The sequence below is a fragment of the Pituophis catenifer genome, unplaced genomic scaffold, assembly GCF_029215685.1.
Source record: "Pituophis catenifer annectens isolate HBS135680 unplaced genomic scaffold, rPitCat1.0.hap2 SCAF_4, whole genome shotgun sequence".
NCBI lineage: Eukaryota > Metazoa > Chordata > Lepidosauria > Squamata > Colubridae > Pituophis > Pituophis catenifer.
Window position 1 is genome coordinate 67102810 of NW_027256884.1, and position 25491 is coordinate 67128300.

The window sequence follows — 25491 nt, forward strand, 5'->3', positions numbered from 1 at the left end:
CATGGATCAGGGTTCCCCAGAAGGTGCTCAGATCCTTAGAATGGTGGATGTTGGCAGCCATGGAGAAGGGCTGTCTATTCAAGGAGCCCACCCATCTAGTTCTGACCTCGGACACCAGCCTGTTCGGCTGGAGTGCTCACCTGCAATCTCGAGTGACCTGAGGTCGGTGGTCTCCGGAGGAGCTCCTAAATGACATCAATTGGCTGGAACTAAGAGCGGCACACATGGCGCTCCACCATTTCCAAAAGTCACCATCAGGTCACCACGTATTACTATTGATGGACAATGTAACAGCCAAAGCGCATGTGAACCGACAGGGTGGCACACGCTCCAGGATCCTGATGCATGAAGCAGAGGATTTAGGCCTGTGGGCGGAGACACACCTACTTTCCCTGCAAGCAGAACACATCTCCGGGGTATCCAACACACAAGCGGACTGATTGAGCAGGAGAACCATCTATCAGTCCAAATGGTGCCTGCACCCTGACCTGTTTAACCAACTGTCAGCCAAATTCAGCCACCCATGTGTAGACCTATTTGCCAGCCCAACGAGCTTGCAACTACCAAGGTTCTTTTACAGGTTCCGGACACAGGAGGATGAGGGCCCAACGAGCTTGCAACTACCAAGGTTCTTTTACAGGTTCCGGACACAGGAGGATGAGGGGCCTGTGGCCCCAGGCCTGTTATATGCCTTTCCTCCGACCCTTCTCATATCAAAGGTCATCAGAAAGATCTTGGAGGAAGGAGCGGAGGTCCTCCTCTTGGCACCACACTGGCCCAGGCGAGTGTGGTTTGCGGACCTGGTGAACCTATCCATCTCTCGTCCCTGGAGGATAGCCCCGGACAGGATCTCCCTCAGCTAGGGGACTGTTCTACACCTGGAGTCTCAGTGGCTCCAGTTGGCTGTTTGGCACTTGAAAGGGAGATCCTAAAGAAGGACCATTTCTCAGGAAAATCATCTCTACTATTCAGGCTTCTTGACGTCTGTCAACTAACAGGATATACGAAGCCACATGGACATCCTTTTGCCAGTTGTGCACCAAAGCGAAGTTAATCCCCACATTAGCATCTGTTCCAAACGTTTTGGACTTTTTTCAGGAGGGACTTGATAAAGGACTGTCCACTAACACCCTCCACAGCAGGTAGCTGCCTTGGCAACTATCCTGAACTGCGATGGAGCAACAACCTTCTCACAACATCCGAGGGTATGTAGCTGTTCTGTCCCCGTCCCACACACGCACACAGACAGACAGCCGGGGGTTAAATAAACTGGCAGACAACCAATTCTTCCGATAAGACGCTTGGCAGCAACCCAGTAGCTACTTGCCAAGAACTTTTACTCAATAAAAAAAATACCCACAGTCAAGAATTGTCCAGTTCGTAAAATAAATCCAAGGCCGATAATGTTGTTTCCAAAGATGCAATGTGACTCGATAGTAGTTAGTTTTGTCTGTCACAGAGTCTGAATGGCCACCTCACCCCCTTTTATATCCTGTGGGGTGTGGTCCAGTGACTCAGCCTAATCTCTGGCACGCCTTTTCTTCTGTTGCGCGCGCTTATCTCTGCGACGCTGCCAAGGATCCAGCCAAGACTCATTACTCTCATCATTGTCCACCTGTGGCTGCGTGGACATGCTTGGCCCCGGCCCTATCTCTTGCCCTTCGGCGGACACCGAAGGCATTGCCAGAGAGGAGGGTCCTGGAGAGGGAGGCCTTGTCAACTCCTCTCCTTCACTCTCGGAGTCCTCTCCTGCCGATGACACAGGCTCAGGTAATGGAGCCACAACAGTAGCTTTCTGAAAGCGATGTCGAATCTACAACCCCCATCTGTCCACAGATATCCCACTTGGAATCTGTCACTAGTTTTGCAAGCATTCACATCTCTGTTCGAGCCACTAGGATCCGCCAGTCTCAAACTCCTGACCTTTAAGGTTATCTTTCTTATAGAAACATCTGCTAGGCAAATTTCTGAGCTGGCGGCCCTTTCTCTATGAAAGAACTTGTGTATTTTTCTTCCAGAGATGAAAAATCTCTGAAAGACAGAGTCATTCTCAGATTGGATCCAACATTCGTTCCCTATCAACACCTGGTTTCATAGGGCCCAGGAGGTCATTTTACTAGATTTTTGTTCTAATCCCAGGCATCCTAGGGAATGATGATGGCATTCCTTAGATATATGCAGGGCCCTTCGCAAGTACATTAGCAGAATGACATTGTTCAGGAGGACTGAATCATTATTCATTTCATTTAACCCAGGTCCATGGATAAGAAGGTAACTCCATCCACCATCGGGCTATGGCTAAAGGCGTGCATCGCGTTGGCCTATGAGCATCAGGCCAGACCTGTGCCAGGCCGCATCATGGCACACTCAACCAGGAGCACAGCCACCACGGCCGCTTGGGCTATGCAAGCTTCTATCCAGGAGATTTGCAGGGTGGCTACTTGGGCCTCTTCTTCACCATTTATTAGGAATTACAAATTGGACAAGTTTGCCTTGGCTGAGGCGGCATTTGGGAGAAGAGTTCTACAGCAGGTTCTTCCAGTCGAGGGCACCCTGGACCGCTCTGTTTCCCACCCTAGGGATAATTAGCTTGGGTATATCCCATTGCTTGGACTCTCCAAGCAGCGCACAGGAGAAGGAACGTTGTAATTACCTGAACGTTTGTTCTATGTGCGCTGCAGGAGAGTCCAATCCCGCCTTGGTTCCATATGGGTCCAGGGGTGGATGAATTCATCATACTGGCTACGTCTTCTCCAGATCCAAGTCTTCTGGAGCTCAGCCGGGAGGAAGTGGCGTGGCTAAACAAATTCCAACTCAGTCTCTGGCCAATCAGATGATGATAACCCATTGCTTGGACTCTCTGCAGCACACATAGAACAAACGTTCAGGTAAGTCCAACATTCCTTCCATCATTGATATTCATTCATTTAACAGCTTTTCACTGTTTCAGGTACTTTAGGTAGTTCAGCTTTTTCCAAATATTGTTTTATTCTCTATTCTAAAATTTTTTCCTGGTCATACAATTTTTCTTGAATAATTATTTTTTCGTCCTTGTTTTGATACTAGAGAGTTCCTTTCTCATCTACCAATTGATGTATCAATTTCTTCTCTGTCTCTGTCTCTGTCTCTGTCTCTGTCTCTGTCTCTGAGACACAGAGAAGAATGCCAACCGGCTGTCTGGTTTATTTGCATTTTCAAAGAAGTTCTGTTTAGCTCTTTTAATTTTTTGTGCCAATTCTTCTTTGTCAAGTAGATTCAGTTTATGTTTTATTAAGTCTATTTGATTTTTTAGATTCTTTTTTTTTTTGTCGGTCTTTTTGTAGTTCTAATTCCAGTTTTTTGTGTTCTTCTAGCATCTTTTGGTTTTGTTTCTTTTTCTTACTTTTCTTTCCCATATAAGTTATAGCTAATCCTCAAATATACACTTTAGCAGTGTCCCATATATTTTGCAGTGAAGTTTTTTCTTTCCTAGTCTCTTTAAAGAAAAAGTCCAATTTGTTTTCCATAGTTTGTATAAATTCCTTATTTTTCAGTATTGATTGATTCAGCGTCCATCTCCATTTTCTCTTTTGTTCTTTCCACTTAACTTTCACTGGGTTGTAATCTGCCCAAACACTTGTTTCTATTTCTATTTCTTGCCTTTAACTTGCCTGGAGTTTGACTTTAACTCCAGTGACATCCATATCATATCTATTCTTGACCAAGACATATGTCTATTTGAATAAAATGAATATTGGTTTTTCTTAGAGTATATCTCTCTCCATATATCCTGAATACCTACTTCTTCTGCCATTTTAAAGAAGGTCTTTGGAAGTGTTTTTCTAGCTTTTTTGCCTACTTTACTACTTTTATCATCAAGTTCTGCATCTACAATTGCATTGAAGTCTCTACCACACAAATGTTTTTTGTGTGGATCATAAGCTTCCTAACAAACAGGAAGCAGCAGGTGAAGCTAAGCAGAATCGCATCAGATACCTGTACAATTAGCCCACCCAAGGCTGTGTGCTCTCCCCACTTCTCTTCTCTCTGTATATCAATGACTGCATTTCTAACGATCCATCTGTTAAACTACTGAAGTTCGCAGATGACATAACAGTGATCGGTCTCATTCGAGACAATGATGAATCCGCATACAGACGGGAGGTTGAACAACTAGTCTCATGGTGTGACCGGAACAATCTGGAACTGAACACACTCAAAACCATAGAAATGGTGGTAGACTTTAGGAGAAACCCTTCCATACTTCCACCTCTCACAATACTAGACAACCCAGTATCAACAGTAGAGACCTTCAAATTTCTAGGTTTTACCATATTGCAAGATCTAAAATGGGCAGCTAACATCAAAAACGTCATCAAAAAAGCACAACAAAGAATGTTCTTTCTGCGCCAACTCAGAAAACTCAAACTGCCCAAGAAGCTGCTGATCCAGTTCTACAGAGGAATTATTGAGTCTGTCATCTGCACCTCTATAACTGTCTGGTTTGGTTCTGCAACCCAACAAAACAGACACCGACTTCAGAGGATAATTAGAACTGCAGTAAAAACAATTGCTACCAACCTGCCTTCCATTGAGGACCTGTATACTGCATGAGTCAAAAAGAGGGTTGTGAAAATATTTACAGAACCCTCACATCCTGGACATAAACTGTTTCAACTCCTACCCTCAAAATGATGCTATAGAGCACTGCACACCAGAACAACTAGACACAAGAACAATTTTTTCCCGAATGCTATCACTTTGCTAAACAAATAATTCCTTCAACACTGTCAAACTATTTACTAAGTCTGCACTACTATTAATCTTCTCATCATTCCCACCACCCATCTCCTTCCACTTATGACTGTATGACTAATTTTGTTGCTTGTATCCTTACAATTTATATTGATATTGTTTCCTGATTGCTTATTTGTACCCTATGACTATCATTAAGTGTTGTACCTTATGATTTTTGGTGAACGTATTTGGAAGACAATTTTCTTTTTGCTTCTAAACTGCCACATATTTTAGCTGGGGAAGTTGGGAGGGGGTTGTTGGAGCGGTAGAAAGTTAGTCATAACAACATTCCGTACTCAAGGACTTTTGCCTGCGTCTGATGCAGACTGCATGAAGATTGTATCCGGTGGAGTGTGAAGAGTTGATTGGACAATGTGATGAACTTGTGGGTGTGGGGCAGGACTGTGAACTCTTAGCTGGTTGGGGGAAAGCTGGAAGCTTTCAGATTCAGGTTAATGTCAGGGTTCCAAGGAACACCCCCAACAAAATAACGCTCTGAGGCCTGAGGTTCCTCAAAGTTCCAATTTATTAGAGATGTCATGTTGGCACATCTGGGAAAACCTGAATCGGAAAGCTTCCAGGTTTCCCCCACCCAGCTAAGAGTTCACAGCCCTGCCTCACACCCACACGTATCTTTTCTTTTATGTATACTGAGAGCATATGTACCAAGACAAATTCCTTGTGTGTCCAATCACACTTGGTCAATAAAAATTCTATTCTATTCTATTCTATTCTATTCTATTCTATTCTATTCTATTCTATTCTATTCTATTCTATTCTATTCTATTCTATTCTATTCTAATGTTTTCATACTCCAATTCTGTAATTTTCTTGTGTAGTTTTTCCTAGAAGTCTTCTTGCTTATTATTTGGTGCATATATTGCTACCAAAAGTATCTGCTTATAATTCATTGTTACCTCCAGCATCAAAATTCTCCCCTCTTCATCTGCAAACATTTCTGTAGCATTTATTGTTTCTTTGATATATAAGGCCACATCTCTTTTCTTTTGCTGTGCTAATGAAGAGTATAATTTCCCAATTTTAGAATATTCCAATAATTTATTATGTTGTTTTTTGATGTGGCCCTCTTGAAGATAAATTAAATCTAATTTTAGTTTTCCTAATTTGTTAAAAGTCCTTTTCCTTTTCAAATGAGAATTCAATCCATTTATGTTAATTGACAGCAGTTTTATTTCTTCTTCCATAGTTTTACTTGTAGATAGGTTTTGATGTTCTAGTCACTCTGATTTTTCTCTGTTCTTTTATCCTTGTGCCTTCTCATCCTGCTGTTTCCTCTAGTTCTATTTCGTCTTCTTTTTGTTGTGTGTTTCCCCCTTCTGATGCTTCCTCTTGTCATCTATTTCCTCTCTTTTTCTTTTTTCCTCATGTGACCCAAACTGCTGGTCATAAAATTGCTCTGCTTTTTCTATATAATCCAGTCTATATCTTTGTCCCATCCAGGTCACCAATATTCCCTCAGGTATCAGCCATCTGAAATTTACTTCATGTTTAATTAGTTGTCTTGTCAAAAATTGGTATTGTTTTCTTGTATCTCTTACTCTTCTAGGGATCTGTTTCAGGACTACCCTGTTTTTCCCAAAATAAGACATCCCCTGATAATAAGACCAATCAGGCTTTTGAGCGCATGGCAATAAGGCCAAGCGCTTATATCAGGGTTTAAAAAATATATAAGACGGGGTCCTATTTTTGGGGAAACATGGTACTATTTCTCTCCCTTTTTATTTCAGTTGGTCATCTTGCTCTTTGAAGTATCTCTGCTCTTATAGCCTTCTTAGTAAATCTTACATGTACCTCTCTGGGAAGTTTGTTCCTTGGCGCATATCTTGCATATTCTCTGAAAATTTCATCTATCCCAGCAAGCATCTCCTGTTTATTCACCTCCAAGGCATCCACCAACAGTTCTGCCCTTATCTCTGCAAGATTTTCCCCTTTTTCTTCCTCGATGTTCTGGAACCTCAAGAAATATTCAGCTTTATCCATCTCCAAATTAATTACTGTTCTCTCAAGATTCTTATCTGCCTGTGTAAATTTATTGTCCATCTCTTCCTCTTTTTTCTCTGTTTATTCTATTTCTCTTCTATTTTCTGGATTTGTTGTTCATTTTTAGTTATTATTTGTTGAATATTCTCCATTTTATCATCATCCATTTTTTTCCATTCTTTCCTTTATGTGTTCACATTTTTTTGTTGTGGCTTCTTGAAGTAGTTAGAGCATTGATTTCATTTCTGCTTCCATCGTGTTCGTTTTTTCCTGTTTGTTAAGGTTATTGTTGTTGTGTTACCAACCAGCAGAGTGGATTGCACAGAGAAACGTTGCTGAGAGCAATGAATAAGAGATAAGCAAACTGGTTTATCAAAAGCTTACTTTATAGTAGAAAAACAGTCTCATAGTCTTTAAACAAATTCCAAGTCTTTGCCAGTAAATCAGTCCAGTAGTTACAGAATCTTCTTACTCAACAAACAGTAGTTGGTTAGAATAACAAACTCACTCTGGTTCACAAACCACGATGGTTGCAGATCCATCAAACAATGATTACAGATAACAACTCCTCTCAATGGTAGCTTATCATCACAGCTTCATCATCTCATTATCTTCATACACAACGGCAGCATAACATAGCAGCTTCCTCATCAACAGCAGACCATAGCAGCAACTGAACATGTTACAGAAGCTTTGCTTAAATATTCCCACAACCAGTAATTATGTGATTACAGCATGACTCAGCATTAAAGTCACATAATACAGTTACAGCTTAAAGTTACAGTATACTTATATTGCCTGGACAACTGTTAGGCTCAAACCATATCCTAACACTGTTGCAATATGCTATCCAATGATCTGTGACTTGCTGGACTAGATGCTGATGCTGATTGTGCAGATGCATTCCCCCCCCCCAATTTACTTATGTTTGAGGTACTTTTCATTTTGGATTGTCTTAGAGAATTTAAGTGATTTAAAAGAGATAATCAATAATAACTCAAATATTAGACCAACATTTCCACAGTCCCCAACCAACTTCCCACTTTTAAGAAGTATTTTCAAAAGTCAAACCACCACAAGATCCCTTTTTCTTTTTCCCTCTTCTTAGTCCCAGTCTCCAAGTAATTTCACACTTTCTATTGTTGTGGTCCAAAAAAGATTGATTGTTAGTCCCCAAGTTATTCAAAAACTGTTATCTTCTTCTCTTGATAAATTTGTAATCCACATAGGCCCACCAAGCCCCAGAATTCAATCACAAAGGTTCATACATCACCAAAAGGAGAATTTTTTAAAAAAGTTATTCCCTGCTATTTCCCAGCTTCTGTTTACTTTGTCTGTTTAGCTTCCATATAGGTTCAAAGAGCTACACTGTATAAAAAGTTACAATGTTTCATTCTCTGTCTCTGCTATCCCATATAAACAATTTGCTGGTGCAGGTGTTATTTGTAGCAAACAAGCTAATCTTCAGCAAACATTCAAGCCCATCCTTTCACTCACTTTCACGTCTCAGTTTTTTCTCCACCTTTAGATGTCGCTGTTGCTCTATTTCTCTCCTTTTCCTCTTTCATTAACTTATATTGTATTATCCAATCCAAAACTTTTTAAAAGTTCCAGAGATCAGAATTTCATATTCCAAAAAATTTTCAACTTAGTCAATATTGTAGTTAAAATCCCCACTCTGACTTTCCTGGCTTTAAACTTTTTTCTTTTTTCTGAAAAGTTCTCTTTTCCCTCTTTCCAGTTCTATAGATACTATAGCTCTCAGGCTTGCTTGCCACAATTCTTGGGGGATGGAAAACAAACAATTCCACCTCCTCCTCTTTGAGTCCCACTTTCTAGCTTTAAGGGTCACGTTCCTCAACATAAATTGGAAAAATCTCACCCAGATCGACCACACTGTTCCTCAGTCTTTTATGATTGCTTCATCGGTCAGCTGTCACAGCTTCAGTCAGGCATGCAATGGCTGTCTTTTTCTTCCCACCAGATTGAGAGCTTCCTCTGGATCAAACAAGAAGATTGTGGTCTTCTTGTGATCGACAGAGTGTCCTCTCTGTCTTCATCACCCCTCCAGGGTGACTTGGGTCCCTTGGAACCTCTTGGCAGGTCGAATTCAGTGCAATTCCACAGAGCCCCATGAAGATGTGGTGTATCACCATGACGTCAGCCCCGCCTCCCTCTTGTCGAGGCCCTGTTTGAAGTAGTAGATGAGCATCCATTCTGGCTGTAACTATCCCATGACCCTCCAGAATTCTCAAATGTATTGGTTCACTGGCCGTCCCCCTTGCTTTAACTCCCACATCTCCCCCTCCACCTGTTGGGTTTTGGCTTCATCTTCAAATCTTGCCTGCAGCTCCCTCAGGAACCTTCCAGCATCCCTCAGCTCAGGGGTGTCTTCATTGTGAAAGGTAATCATCCATTTGGCTGCTTCCTCCTTGAGTTTGGCAGTTACTACACTCACCATCACTCTGGGTCGGGTAGGCCAAACCGTAACAATCTAGGTGAGCCAGGACATTGTCAAGGAAGATTGCCAGCCTGTCAGGGTTCATGTCGAATGTGATGCCCAGGGCAGAGAGATTCCATGTAGTGGGGTGGTGGTGGCCAGTATCCTGGATGTCACCCAGGCCCGGGGGAGGAGGGGAAGGGAGTCTGATGCCACCCGGGGCTGCAGGGAAGCCTGGCTGGGCTGGTCATTCCTAATAGCCGCTGGGGCTCCTGACCAGGACCGGGACTCACCCTCAATGCTGCCACTGGCGAATATCAGGATTCATGACACCAGTACTACATTGTCTCATTTGACCGATATTATCATAGTCCTTGAAGAGTATTAGAAAGCTACAACTGGTGAAAAATGTGGTGGTATGGGCAGTTCTTGGGGACACCAAACTGGCCCATGTTGCACTATTGCTCCGCAAGCTACATTGGCTACTGATTTGCTATCTGAGGAACTTTCTCACCCTAGTGTAATTGGCCTACCCCATCCATGCTGGCAGAGAGGGCATGCTATAGGCCCTGCTAGAGAAGAAATTCTGGCAGGAAGGGTCCAGGAGAAGATCCTTCTTTGATGGGATTCATGCCTATTGGAACATCATACCTCCCAAGATGAGATCCCAACTAACCCACCTGACTTTTTCTGCTAGCTGGCCTGGAGCTCCACTCTGATGGTGGTTAGTAGATTGAGAAAAGACCCTAGCTTCCCCTGTGGTCTTTGTGCTCCTTTCTCCCCCCTACCATATTTTAATCTTTTAATGATAAATTTTTAATATAAGTATAATTATCATTATTGTTTTATCTTTCAATGTTTCTAATTTTAATGTGTAACCCACCCAGAGCCTCCTCCAGACGAGATGGGTGGCACATAAATCCAATAATGAATTAATAATACAGTGCCAACAATTTACAGGTACCACTGCTCATCCCTACAATATATGAGTGAAATGGCATATCCTTGTAATAATATCAGTGATCTTTTAATGTAAATGCACAAATTAATTTGGGGGAAAATAAAATAGAATGTTAAGATTCAGATTAGATGTAGGCCTGGACTGACTTATCAGGGCACCATGACCAGCTTCTGTTTTTTGCTTCTCATAATGGTGGAATAGAGCTAATTGCTGATCTTTCCAGATTCGATGTCTCCTGATAAAGAAGTCTCTATTTGAAGGATGGGAATTAAAAGTATTCTGTTCCCCGAGTGTTTCATCACTAGTTTTTTTTTCTCTCTCTCTTGGAAACTAAATTTGGCAGGTCTGTTAACAAAAAATAATTCTCAATACTGTTGTCATAGAATAATTGTTCAAAAAGTTTAGGAAAAGGTTGTTATATTCAACTGAATTTATTAATATTGTCAGAGAAACCTATATATTTTTGTTGTTTGAATTTGCATCCTGTCATTTAATAGCTGTTTTTTTTCCCCTTTTGTTTCTTCACAATTCAGAAATTATTTCCTCATGGTATGTGTAATTGCTTTTTAAGTACTGGCAAACAAGTCAGTTAGAAGAAGTATCTGGCTGATCATGCCTGCCAGTTTTACCTTGTGTGATGTATTTCCATTTAATACTCTGTGCTTTTTTTCTCCAAAGCAACAGTCACTCTCTCTGTACTGAAATGTATAATAGTAAGTCGTCAGGGGAAGCACATTTTCAAGAGGAACATGAAAATCTATAGCCTGGGTAATGTTTGGATGTATTCAATGATTGCAAAGTTTATGTATTATAATTTTATTTCTTTATTCTGAAATTTATAGTTACAGGATAACTAATAATAGATTTTATTTTTCAGTATATGACTGAGGGAAAGTATATGTAAATCACACAAACATTCATTTTGCAAATCTAATTTATATTCAAAATTAATTCATGCAGCTAAAGCAGAGACTTGCACAGTTTTTAGATATGAAATTTGTATAAGTAAAATCACCATTATCATCATTTCAGAACAAGAATATAGCTTTGTAGATTCTGAGACATGACAGAATCTATCCCATTACTCTGTAATTCAAAGGTCATAGCCAATGATTGACTAAGATAGTGACAGTCACCATAGAAACTTTTTCATTTGCAGTTTTGAAAAAAATGAATTACATCAGTCAGATAATGTCAGGCTAATATATTTAATGCTGGTCTTGCTGAAGGGCGGGGTGATTAAAACACTGTTAAGAATCTGTCAGATCCCTAAAAGTGATACTTCCATTCAATTGGGAGAAGAGGGGGCTTGGATTTGATTTATTAGCAACAGATATTTTACAACCTATATCCTGGCACTGAAGCACCCTGAGAACTCCTTACCTTTGGGGAATGTTTATGACGGCCATGAGAGCTGTTTCACTTTAAAGAATAATGGAGGATAGCAATGGGAATGCATGCTTATTCGATTCTCAGGGCAGCTGGTAAAGAAAACATCTTCACACTTGTGTATTGGCTAAAATCTGCATTCTGGCTAAAGGGAGGGGTCTCTACTGCTTTAATCCTAGTTGTCTTGCCTAAGGGTATTCAGACGTTGCTTTGAAGAGTTTCAAGAGTTTTCACTTTCTTACGTTAGAGGGAGAGACAATCCTTACAGAAAGCAGCGTCTGCAAAACAGTCAACCCAGAGAAGCAATCTTCGCTCTACTGAGGGGACCTTACAAACCATGTCCAAATGAAGTAGGGAACAGGGAGAAGCCAAAAGCTGCAGGGAGACATTAACCATCACCCAGCCGGATGCCTGTTTCATACACCCCATCAGAGAGGATGAGGCAACCCTGGAGAATCTCAAAAAACCCCACTGGTCAATTGGCATTGGGAAGAAAGATAGCTGGGATAAGAGAACCAGAGGAGTCGTCCTCAGCTGCGGTAACTGAAAACCGGGATGGAAACTGGAGGTAGAAGCCCTCGCTGACCAGGGGGAACTAATCAAAGTGCTGTTGAGGGAGGATCATCTGAAGAGGCATATAACCAATTGATGATGAAAACTTTGGAAAATCTCAACATCCAAGAGGAACCAGAACGACAGCCAAGGAGCACTGAAAAGGCAGCAGCCGCAGAGGATGCCAGGGGGGGTACAGACCCCCTCTGGAGCCCACCAATCGAGCAGATGGCGCACCGGATATATTGTTCCACCATCGCATTTACTCATTCGATGGCTCCATTGGTAGCCGTATGATATGCTGAACTGAGTCCTTGGGTTGACCCAATTGTGACCAGAAATTCACACCAAAACCTGGCGGTGAACTGAACCCCCCTATCAGACACAATTCTTTTTGGAACATCGTATAACCGGTATATATGTGTAATGAATAGCTGAGTCAGTTTACTAGCTGATGGTAGCCTTTTACAGGCGATGGAATATGCCTGCTTTGAAAACAAGTCAATAACCATCCAAATCACTAACTTTCCCCTGCTAGTTGGTAGACACACAATTAAATCCATGACTATCTTCTCCCATGGTTTGAGTGGAGATGCCACAGATTGAAGGAGACCAGGTGGTTTACCCGGTTGTTTTTTCATTGTGGCAGAAGTCACACAACTACATATATATTGTTCAACGTCTTTCTTTATACATGGCCATCAGATTTGGCGATTTATTAAATGTAATGTCTTGAGAAATCCGAAATGACCGGCCAGCCGGACATCATGACATTGTCGTAACACTTCCATTTGGAGAACCCTTGGCACATATATTTTGGAACCTTTCCATGCTAACCCATCCCTTCAACTAAGGATGGTTTGATTTGCTTGGAACCATTCATCTGTTAGAAGGGATGTCTTGATATCACGGACTATCTTTGTTATTGAATTTTCTACTTGTACGGTCCCTACCTGTTGCTGTGCTGTACTCTCTGTTTGCAGTGATGCCAGAATTATGGTGTGTATAATCTCCTCTCTGTTACTGGCGTACTGTGGCATGCGGGACAAAGCATCAGCCAGAAAATTCTTCCCCCCCCCGGGGATATATTTCAAGCGAAAATTAAAGTGTCTGAAATATAACACCCACCTAACCTGCTTGGGCGAGAGCTTTCATGGGGTCTGGAAGGCTTCCAGATTCTTATGATCCATCCAGACCTCGAATCGTAAACCACTCCATTCCAACAAATGTCTCCATGCTAGTAGTGCCCACCTCACTGCAAAAGCCTCTTTCTCCCATATGGCTCATTTTCGTTCAGTCTAGTTTAGTTTGTGGGAGGTATATGCACATGGGTGCAAAAGCCCTTCCTCGTTTGTTTGCAAAAGGACCGCTGCCACTGCCATGTCACTGGCATCTGCCTGCATCACGAACAGTTTTTTTGGGATCCGGATGTTGTAGTATTGGCTCTCTTGCAAACAAAGTCTTTAGGTGCTCGAATGCGTGTTTGCAAGTCACTGTCCACTGTACTGGGTTGCCTGGCTGTGGTTTCTGGACGAAATGTTTCATTCGGAGAAGATCATTTAAGGGGAGAACTATGCGAGCAAAGGATGGGATGAACTGGCAATAGAAATTCACAAACCCCAAGAAACTCTGTAGTTGTTTTCGAGTCCTTGGGGCTTGCCAGTCCAGAACAGCCTGTACCTTCATGGGGTCCATCTCCACACCCTGTGATGAAATTCAAAATCCCAGATAGTCCAACTGACACTTATGAAATTTGCATTTCGATAATTTAATGTATAGTTTTGCATCTAAGTTTACTAAGGACTTGGCGGACTAGTGTGATGTGTTCTTCCAGTGTTTTTGTATAAATAAGTATGTCATCCAGGTACATGAGCACTCCATTGTATAGATGTTCATGCAGAACTTCATTAATAAGCTGCATAAATACAGTGGGTGCTCCATGTAGGCCGAACAGTCATAATCTTGAACTGGTAACTATCCAGGCAGTTGAACGGGCAGTTGAACGCTGTCTTCCATTCATCACCGGGCTTAATGCGAACCCAATAATATACCTCCCGGAGGTCTAACTTTGTAAACATCCTGTCCTCGCCAAGACGGGCTAGCATATCTTTCATTAATGTTAGGGGATACATATGCTCTATGCATATTGCATTGATTTCCCTGAAATCAACTCACAGGAGTAGCCCTCCATCCTTCTTTTCCCGGAACAGAAGCGGGGCGGCTATCCTTGATCTCGCTGGCTGTATGAAGCCGTGCTTTAGGTTCTTTTCTATATAAGCCCTTATTTCCTTCAGTTCCTGGGGGGTCATTGAGTACATCTTGGGCTTTGGTAGCAGAGCCCTTGATATGATTTTGATAGCACAATTAGTATCACGGTGAGGTGGTAAGCTATCACACTCCTGCTCACTACAGACCTGTTTTAGGTCACTATAGACGGTAGGAAGACCGACTGGTATTTGGTCCTGCCGGGGAGCAACTCGTGTAGTGCTTAATCCCTCAAGATGTTGTTCATGTGGGACTTCCGGTGGCTCCGCATTCCCCGAATGGACGCTCCTTCAGGAGCTCCAGCCTCGTGATTCCGTTTGCCGCTAGAACAGCGAAAATCAGTTGTTCTAGCGGCTCAAAACTCTCCCCCAGGGAAAAAGGGGGAGAGAAGAGCAGAAGGGTCTGGGTAGAGCTCCCCTAGACCCCCAGGCTTTTTTTTTAAGCCTGGGGTTTGCAGGGTGAGAGCTCCCTGAAAGCCCTTCAGTGCTCTGGATCCGGGACGATTCTGCTTTAAGCAGAACAAGGGGTCGCGACCACACCAGCAGCGCAATTTTAAGGATTATGAGAAAATTCAAATTTGGCAGAGCAAATCAGGAGAACAAAAAATGCAAGTATTAAACTTGTTTTTAAACTCCGTTTAAAAGAAAAAGGGAAAAAGATGGCGCTTAAGGGCGTTTAAAACGAAAGTTACAAGTGAAAGTGATCGTTAAAGCTGCAACATTGTAAACATGGCAAGAAAAAGATTTAAAGTGCTAGTGAAATGAAAAAGACTATGGTATTGATCTTAACTATTCTATACTTCTAAATTGTGTGGAAATTTATTGGATTTATTGACCTGATAGCTGAACAAATTTAAAAATAATTGGACTTTGAAAAAAAAAAAATGGCTGGCACTTTTGAAAGTGCTGAAGGACTATTATTACACACATCAGCAAATACACAAATAAGAGTTATAATACATGAAATTTTTGAGTCACAAACCATTGTTTTACTGGAAAGTCTTAAAGGTTTTTTTGATGAAAGGTCTCAGGAAGAGGAAACTGTTTTGACTCAAAACATGGAGACAAAGGAGAATATAGTATCATTTCAAGGCTTGTTAGATAGTAGTGAGCTGTTGGAACAAGATGGGGCAGAAATTCAGTTTAATGTGACTTTAGACAAAAAGGATGCTTTCCAGACCAAGAGGGGGAAACAAAGGAATCTGGAAGAGTTTAATCAGGAGGACTTGAGAGATTTATGGGGGTTTCAAATTAAATGAAAAAACTTTAAGAAGACAAAAACTTTCAAAGAGACATCAACCTCTAATCCAAATTTTAAAATTCTCGAAAATAAAAACAGGAGGAGGAGCAATGCTGAAGAAGAAAGAATTATCGAAGAAAAAGGACTGGAAAAAATACAGAAAGAAGGGAAGAACTGAAGATTAATCTTTTTTGGGGGAGGATTTTGGCAATAGGTTGAGAAGCTTAATTAAATTTGTATTTTTAAAGTTTATTCTAAGATAATAATATAAGGGAAGTGTGTTATTACAATTGGTTCTGGATATAAAAATGATAGTTTAACATAAGATTATAGTATTTTAAGAAGGTATATGAGATAAAATGTTTAAAGTTTTAAAATATTTAATTTTATGAAGGATTAAAGAGGATAAATGTCTAATTTGGAACTTTATTAGGGAGCAATGTTGATTGAGGAAGAAGGACTGGAAAAAATATAGAAATGGCTAATTAAAAATTTAAGGGATAGTTTCCTGAAGGTTTTGAAATTTATATTTTGAGGAATGAACTAAGAAGGTCTTATTGATATATTAAGAGGTTTTTTAAAATGTTTAATATAAGATTATATTATTTTAAAAGATATAGATGATAAAATGTTTAAAGTTTTAAAATATTTAATTTAGAATTCTTAATGCTGAATAGTTAGAAATTGATAATTGGTTTATGAAGGAATAAAGAAGATAAATGTTTAATTTAGAATCTTATTAGGGAGCAATGTTGAAAAAGAAAGGTGTTTGAGGGATGAAAATGAAATTTATCAATGTTTGTTAATGCTTGTAATATTGTTAAAGTTATTGGATTACATACCAAGAAAAAGACTTTTATATTCAGGAAGAAAGAATTTAATCTAACTGATTTTGAGAATTTACAAAAGGAAGGTTGATGAATTTGCAAAAGAGGAGTTAAAGAATGTGAGGGAGTTTTAAACTTTGTAGTAGGTTAGTATATTTTAACTTTTGCTTGTTAAATGTTATACCCTGTTTTCGCTCTGGGAAGTCGGGGTGGGTGGGTGGGGAGGGGGGGAGGGTTGGGTTGGGATAAAATAGTTGATAAATGTGAGGAAAATGTTACAACAAATGAAATGATAATATCAGGAAAAAAGATGTATTTGGATGACACACTGATTGATTGATTATATATTGTATGTATGCGTGTTTATAAAATAAAAACTTTTTAATATAAATTTTTTTTAAAAAAAGATGTTGTTCATGTGGGGGTAGGTTAGGCCCCACTGCTATCCTCAGATGCCGCCAGCCTCCCCAATAGATTGTTGGGCCCCACTTATCTAACCAAGCCAACCCTAGTACTATATCCTCTGTTATTTTAGAGACTACTACAAAACAGAGACGTTTCTGGTGAGCCCCTATCTTTAACGTAAGTGGATCTGTGACCTACATCGCTGGCTGCCCTCCTAGCAGAGATCCATCCATCTGCTCAAAGTGTATGGGATGTGCCAACTTCTGTAACCCACCCCTATATTTTCTGCCATTGCTGCACTCTAAAGACACCTCATGCAGCCGGAATCTACAAGTGGTTTGCACTTTTACGGACACCTCGCTTCTTCCACCACTGAGATGATGAAAGGTTTAATGGGCTGGTTTACCATGGGATCCGCTTCCACATCATCATCAGTTCCACTGGCCGTCACTTCCCCGTCATCAGGAATGATGCTTTCATTCGAGGGTGACTTGCTTGCTTGCTGCCCCGCCCTAATAGGAGTTTTCCATGTACTCTTTCTGGCAGTACTCTGAGTTTTGGTGTCCCAGGTGATCGGGTTGGACCCGTCTCTGTGCATTCTAACGCATGATGCCCTGGTTTCCCACATTGAAAACAAATCGTCAGGGCTTGGGTGAGACCAGGCTTTCCCAACGAATCCGTTGGGAGTATGGCGGGAGTTGGGTCTGGTGGTCTTGTTGGTTGGATGGTTCAAACAGGTCTGTTCGGTGATCTCCTACCCCTTGCAGTCCAATCAGGTCTAGACCGGTCGTCTCTTCGGAATTCCGTATTGATCTCGGTGGCAGCCTGGACCCATGCCGCCAAGTGGGGAGGCAGACCATGTGTCACATATGCTTGTCTTAATGCCCGGTCGAGGCCCATTTCAAATTGATGTACCATCAGTCTGGCCAACCCCGCACCTTCCCTGCTAAATTCCAGAACTCCTTTATGTAAGCTCCCACTGGTCTGTCTCTTTGCCTTACTGCCAACAAATCACCTTCCACTTGCTGCAGCCTTGTGTTATCTTCGAATCGTTCTTGCATAGCTGAGAGGAACAAGCCGATGTCTCCTAATTCCCCGGCATGTTCGCTATACAAGTCAACCACCCAAGCAGCTGCTTCACCCTCCATAACAGCAGAGACCGCCATTACCATAGCCTATTGTGAAGTATAGAGATGGGCGTACTTGTCGAGATGGTCAATTACCTGCCCCAGAAAGAGGGTTATTCTGTCTGGACTAACATTAAATGAAGCTCTCATAACTGGTGGTTCCCAGTGGCCTATGGGGCCTGACCTGCCCCTGGCCATGAGTGAAGTGGGGTCCTAGTATCCTGTCCCACCATCCTGTCTTGAGACCCCTACTGGTCAAAATATGCTCTTAGGGGTGGATCAGTGGTCTTGGGCAGAATGTGCTCACCCGGCCTGTTAGCCCCTCCACTATCATAATGTGGACCCAAATCCACCTCCGGAAACCTAGACAAGCCCTCAACTGGTAAGTGGGGTTCACGTGTCTGACGAGAGTCCAAACCTCTCCTCCAAACCCCACCTGTACTTGGGGCTTTGAACCCAGCTGGACCAAACATCTCCCTTAATATGTCAAGGGTCTGGCTCCCCAGTGTGGTAGAGTAATTCCACTCATCCTCAGAGATATGTCTCTCCTGCCACTGAGTGAAATGTCCCCTAGTAGGAGTGAGTGGCGGGGGGGGGGTAGGGATGGCTCATAAGTCCTTTTTGCCACTGGATCCAACCACCATTCCCCCACAGGTTCAGCCCTTTGCAGCTTGAGCTGGTTGACATTCCCAACCTCTTGGTCCAAATGTGGAGGAACCAATCCTGGGCGTTCTTTAGGTCTCATGTCTGGCTCCATATGCTGCACTGTTTGGTCTTCTGGCTCTGTTGATTCCACTAAGTCTGCTGTTTCTAGCTCCTGCTCCTAGCTCCTCCTCTACCATGCTTACTTGTATATCTGTAGAAGAGGTGGGTTCCTCCCGGTTCGCACCGGTTCACAAGAACCACTAGTAAAAAATTTTAGTAGTTCGGAGAACCGGTAATAAGATTGGCTGGCCACGCCCCTGAACCGGTTCCCGGCCCGGTCGCCGCTTGCTTACCCCGCCCACCGTCATTGCGTGCATGCAGCCCTGGAACTCCACCCTTTGCCAGCCAGGAGCGCTGCCGTCAGTCGCTCCCATGCACCCTTCTGCCTGCCTGCCTGCCTGCCTCATCACTGCCACCATGAGGAAAGGCCCCAAAGTTGCGCTGCCTGGGATCCACGCTGCAGGGAGAAGCCAGGTATGGCTGGGGGGACGCTGCCCGGAGCTGAGCTCAAGGCTGGCAGGAGGAGGAATGTTGCCTCTTAGCCGGCTCAAACTGTCTGCTGCCGAAGCCTGCCACCATCCCCTCTCCCCTGCCAGCTGCTCCTGTGAGAGAACCGCTGCCACCAAGGGCAAGGGGGCGGTGGTGGCAAGGATGGGCCGCCGGGGCTTTCTTGTCTCCCTGCCCGAGCAGACTTCTGGCATAGCCCCAGGCCTCTGGAGGGAGGGAGGGAGGGAGGGGGAAGGGAAGCCCTGGCCTGCTGCTCCTGCTGCCGCCACCCCCCTTGCCCCCAGCAAGAGCAGTTCTCATGCTGCCACTTCTCCGGCAGCACCAGGAGCAACTGCCGGGGCAGAGAGGGCGGGGCAGGCTGTGGTGGCAGGCCGTTCTTGCTGGGTAACAGGCAGGCTGCTCCTGGAGCAGCCAGGAGAAGGAGAAGCTGTCAGCGGAGAGGCGAGCTGCCCCAGGAGGACCGGAGGAGAGTGCAGCTTCTCACTCATGGAGATCTTTCGGTGAGGAAGTAGGCGTGGTAAGAAATGTGTGAGCCAGGAAGCAGTTATGCTTCCCTTCCCCCCTCCCTCCCTCCCTCCCTCCAGAGGCCTGGGGCTATCTTTAGCTTTGCTCAGCCGGCGTGGGAGGCATGGGGCCTGGCAGATCCCCGGGTGAGGGATGGAAGGAAGGAGGCCTGATTGGCTGACAAAAGTATCCACGGAGGAGCGGAGGATGCACCTAACCCTGACCCTGCTTAGCGCCTTTCTTCTTCCTAAAACCAGGGACCACTCCGCTCTCACAAGGCACAGGGACTTCCCATCCCGCTCCCTCTGTCGGGACTGAGGAAGACGCACCGACACGCCTCAACACCCCTCAGCTTCAGTGGGCGCCGCTGGCGGCCCCAGACAAGCACCTCCGTCTTTGCAGCTGCGGAGCTTGGGAGGGGAGGCCGGCTGGGGTTTCCATTCAACGCTCACCAGGGGCTGAGTGAGCCTCCTTTCAGTGCACAAACTCGGGGCACCAGATAAAAGGCGGGCTGGCAGCTCTGGCGTTGCTTTGATGGAGCTGGGTAAACCAAGGGGAGGAAGGAGAAGGAACTGATGGGCAGGCTAGAGTAGCTCGCTTTCCCCTCAGCGGGGCTTCCCTGTCGGAGCAGCAGCAGGAGGAGGAGGAGGAAGTGGCAGGAGAGGCTTTGCTGGCTGCCCGGCCAGGAGTCGGGACCCAGAGGCAGTGGCTGTAATAGGGCGCTGAGTACGCAGAGGGGGGAGAAAGAAGGGCGGGTGATTAAATGTCTTCTAAGTGTATCTATAGATGTTTTCTTGCATTTTTTTCTGCAACCTCTTAAGGTTGTAGAAAAAAATGCTTTTAAAAGTAAAAAAAAAGTTGACCACGCCCACCTAGTCACATTACCCCCACAAGCTACGCCCACAAAATAAGCCACACCCACAGAACTGGTAGTAAAAAATTTTAGAACCCACCCCTGATCTGTAGAGATAAGAGGTGGGTAGCGCTGACTACCTGTCAGGTTCCATAATTCCATGGGAAAATAAGACTCCAAACCAGATGTTTTTGGTGTAATAGAAATCTTTATCTTCGGCTCCGGCATGATCGAACAAACACCTGTGGAGAATGAATTATAGTCAGCGCTACTGTGCAGTGCTTCCCACCACCTTTTAAAGTTACCCACCAATTCCATGACTCCACCCCATAGTCCCACCCCAATGCTGGCTACGTTCTGTCATCATAGGTATGTATTACAAAGCTCCACCCCTAACGCTCATCTAGTCAGCAGAAAAAGTCTTTGAAAATACAAGCCCTGTAGTTAGCCACTTCTGGGTCCACCTATCAGCTGTGCAGTGGTGACGTCTTTGGAGATGCTGTAATGGCAGCTTCCACAGCGGCAGCAATCCAATCCAAGATGTTTACGTTCCGGCGGGAACGGCAGCAGTGGTGAGCAGAGTAGAAACAGCAGTGGCAAGCACCCTAGACATGACGGCTGGTATGGCTGGTAAGTGGGGTTCCCCCCCCACACCTGAATGGCAACCCTGATGCCTGGAGGGTGACAGCCCTGCAATGACAGTTCAAGGACCCCATTGCAGATCGCAAAGCATGCGACCACATTAAAGTGGTGAAGCAGGGGCAATGGCCTGTAGCAGAGTATACTGAAGAATTCCGGGACGTCGCGTGTCATGTGAAATGGCCAGAGGATATTTTGGTGAGCTGTTTCAAGAATGGGCTTAATGATGATCTATACAATGCCTGCATGGGCCGAGGCCCACCAAATCACCTACGTGAGTGGTACCTCACCGCCAAAGAAGCCGAGATTGATATGGCCGAAAGCAGTACCGAGCAAGGTGAGTGTGGAAGAAATCCCCACCCCAATGGAAATAAGAGCCCCTCAATCCGCAAACCACATTTTCTCCAAAATCCTCAGCCTGTTTCACATGTGGAAAAGAGGGGCACCAAGCTGCAGAGTGTCATTCGCAAACACCTGCCCAAAAAACAGAACACCCACTAGGAGGGAAACTTGCAAAGCTTGGCCAGCGCGGGAAGGAGACTGCCCCTGAGGAGCAGGGAGATTGCAGAATTTCCATCTGGGTTTGTTCTCACATGTTGTGCCATGCGTTTATGAAGTGGTTGTTTTGTTTCCCCAATGTACAGATCTTCACATGGCTCATGATATTGTACTGCATATACCACGTTGATCAGTTTGTGTCTGGGTGTTTTATCCTTGGGATGGACAAGCTTCTGCCTTAGTGTATTCTTGGGTTTGAAGTGTGCATATATGTTATGTTGGCTGAAGATCCTCCTGAGCATTTCTGATATTTTTGCAACGTATGGAATGACGACATTGCTTCATTTATTGTTCTCTTCATTTTCTGTTATGGAGGAGTTCCTGTGGTTTCTTTTTTGAGATTTGATGAAGGCCCACTTGGAATAGCCACATGTTCTGAGGGCTTCCTGATGTGTCTTTGTTCTTTTTCTTCCCCAACTTTGCTGATAGGCAGGCCTTCAGCTCGGTGAAGGTTCTGATGACTCCCATTTTGTGCTCCAGTGGGTGGTGGGAATCAAAATGTAAATATTGATCTGTGTAAGTGGGTTAGGAGAAGAAACCCATTAAGACTAGATTCAGCAGCCCATCTGCATTTAAAATACAGTGCTTCAAAATTTTGAAGACAGCAAAGGCCACATTTTGGACAGAGAGGATCACTGGTTTGAAAGAGAAGTCAAAGAGGCCATATATGTCAAAACTGAACATCCCTCTCTCAACAGAGGGGGAGGGATACAACATCATCTATCTCCAGTCTACAACACAGTCCTTTCAACAGTTCCAAAAAGGCTCCAAACCCATTTGCACTACCCAGATGATCCTGATGATACAGATAAACCTCCAGGTGACCTTAATACTCATTAAAAGAATGCAAATGACAATCTGTCTGCAAGGAGTATAAATCCTTCCATTCCCCACCATCCAGTCAGAGCTGAAGAAGCCTCTTGGATGAGTAAGAAACACCTTCAAAGAAAAACCAGAAAGTCCAGTTGCCTCTTGAAAAAGCACCTTTGGGACCTGACCATGACCTGAATGACAGAATCTCTATAGACATTTGCAACTCCTTGCATTTATTATTTTCACAGGCTTGTAAAGCAAAAGAAAACTGAAGTAATACATAAGCATAGTCGCTTTTTCATGCAGTGACCACTTGACAATGACTGAGTTATTGATTCCAACTACAATTGCTAAATGAAGACTACCTGTATTTCAGCTATGATTTTTGGATGCCCATTGTAGCTAGTGAGAAACAACAGAAGACTAGATTTGTGGGGCAACTTTTTCAGAAGTTAGTGTTCTGTCAGTACAACCACCAGAAGTGGTAATTCTGTTCTATTTAATTATATTTTTCCCCTAGAAACCTGTAGTTTCTAGATACAATCCCATGTGCGAAAGAATATCCACATATGCAAATGATATATTTTACAGTATCCACTCAATGTCAGCAAAGGACATCTTGATTTCACCATATGCTGGATTATTATGAATGGAATGCAGGCTATATTATTTTTTTTAACAATATGTAGCATAAAGACAAATTGAGAACATCACAATTTACACCTTATATTTTTCCTAAGGAAGAGTCAGTGATTGATCTTTTCTTGTGAATAGGGAAATCTGGATTTGTCTTTCCCAAGTCAGCGCTTTACTTTTGGGAACCGGCTGGCTGGGAAATCTGGAAAGGCTGAGGAATGAAGTTGACTAATTGAGAACATTTTCATATTTGAGATTCAAATGAGAACTTAACATGAAGACAAAATAAAACAGATGCATGCAGTTTTTTTAGTAGTTTGACAGAAAAAGCTTGAGGAAAACAATTAACATGCTAATCCCCTAAGTATACTGGATGCTTTTGTCAGTAAAATTATCTGTATAGGCTGCTGATTTACTGTTCTGGAGCTTTCTGGCATTGTTTCTTTCTAATTAGCCTAATAAATACTTTCGTATTGGACTTCCAGTTGGCGTCACAGCGATCCAGACGGTGGAATAGCGGGGCTCTTAGGAGCCCCATGAAAACCCCATCTGTTATGCCGCCGCCGGCAGGTCTACGGACCTACCCTGTCCTGAAGGGACGGGGGGAAAAAGAGTGACCCCTTGGTTGGCCGAGAGAAACAGGCAGGTTCCTCGGGGCCAGAGGATTACCCTCTGCGTCGGCGGCGGCTCAGCGGCAGCCATGGCAGCTGCCTCGAGGCTGTAGCAACTGGGAAAAGTGATGTGCAGGAGGAAGAAGCAAAGAAATAGAGCAAACTGTTTGGAAGCCGGGGAGATATCTTTGAAGAATAGTTACTGATTTTGAAATGTTTTTTAAGAATGGAATAAAATATTATATGTTGATTATTAGATGTGATTTAAAAGAAACTGACTTGATTGGGGTCTTTGAAGTAAGGAGAATATATGAAATACTGATTGTTAAAATGATAAATGAATATTATAAAGAGCTGTTTAGATTTGAAGTTCAAGATTTAGGGTGACTACATAATAGAATGTTAAATGTTAGAATAAGATGTTAGATTGAATGACAAAAATTGGGTTTAGATTTGTTTGTTTTGTTTTTTTTTTTTTTTTTAAAAAAAGATGTTAACTGATGAAATTTGGAATTTATTCTTATTTTACACCGGACCAAACCTTTGCTCTAAAAAGATGTTGTTTTTATGTTTTATGTGAAAACTAAAAAAAAAAAATTCAAAAAAAAAAACTTTCGTATTTTTTTCTGATCAATTATTCTGTACATTTGAAAAAAAATTCTGTTGTCAGTAAGATCACATGTTACCCTTATAAAATCTAACCAAGCCTCTCTTTTCCTGCTTCATATTTTCCAGATAACTGGTGTTATCCTTCTTGCTGTTGGTGTCTGGGGGAAGTTGACTTTAGGCACATATATCTCACTTATTGCTGAAAACTCCACTAATGCTCCATATGTTCTCATCGGGACGGGTACCACAATCATTGTTTTTGGACTGTTTGGCTGCTTTGCAACATGTCGAGGAAGCCCATGGATGCTGAAACTGGTGAGGAGGTTAAATAATGTCATTCTAGAAAGCTGAAGGTTCAGGTACACATGTAGGCATACACTTGTGAAGAACAAGAGACCATTGATCATTTTATTTGTATAATTTTGTCATTTATCATTTTCTGGAATGCCTCAAATACCATGCCAGGTTAGAAATAATAATAATCTTTTTGAAAAACTATACCTACCAGTAAATATGAAATTCACAGTTCAACAGTTCAGTGTCTTTCGATAATGTGCATATTTGTTATTAATATATAATCCAACAAAAGCTTGATTTGAAAAGAAAGATGCTGATCTCTTTAAAATCTGGGAAATAATTCAATTATGCCATTAACTTTTATCTTTTCTGCCATTCACTAATTTCTATTCTCAGGAAGAGATCAGAATCAGAAAAGAGTTGTGTTGGCTTAGGTGTGAGTCCGTATATGTTACTTTTCCAGAGTAGTTTCAAATTTTGCTGAGTTGAAAGAGTTCTATGGAACAACTACAGTATTCCAGAAAACAGAGTAAACAATTCTAAATAATTCTTGGGAATTTGTGTGCAATACAGAAAAAAAAAATCAAATACACATTTTTGCCACTAAGCACAGATAGTCCTCAACTTATGACAATTTGTCATAAATTGTATTTGAAGTTATAACAATGCTAAAACAAAAATGACTTACCACTAATTCTTACATTTATGACCATCACAATGTTCCATGTTCCCATGATGAAAATTCAGGCATTTGGCAACCATCATACATATATAAGG

At 42.7% G+C, this 25491-nt stretch overlaps 1 protein-coding gene across 1 annotated transcript in view; it reads left to right on the forward strand.

Moving 5' to 3' along the window:
- TSPAN7 (tetraspanin 7) overlaps positions 1-25491 on the forward strand; it is a 343808-nt gene that overhangs the window by 252531 nt on the left and 65786 nt on the right. The window contains exon 2 of the mRNA XM_070943431.1: positions 24544-24732. Coding sequence (XP_070799532.1) covers positions 24544-24732 — 189 coding nt within the window. The remainder of the gene's footprint in view (positions 1-24543; positions 24733-25491) is intronic.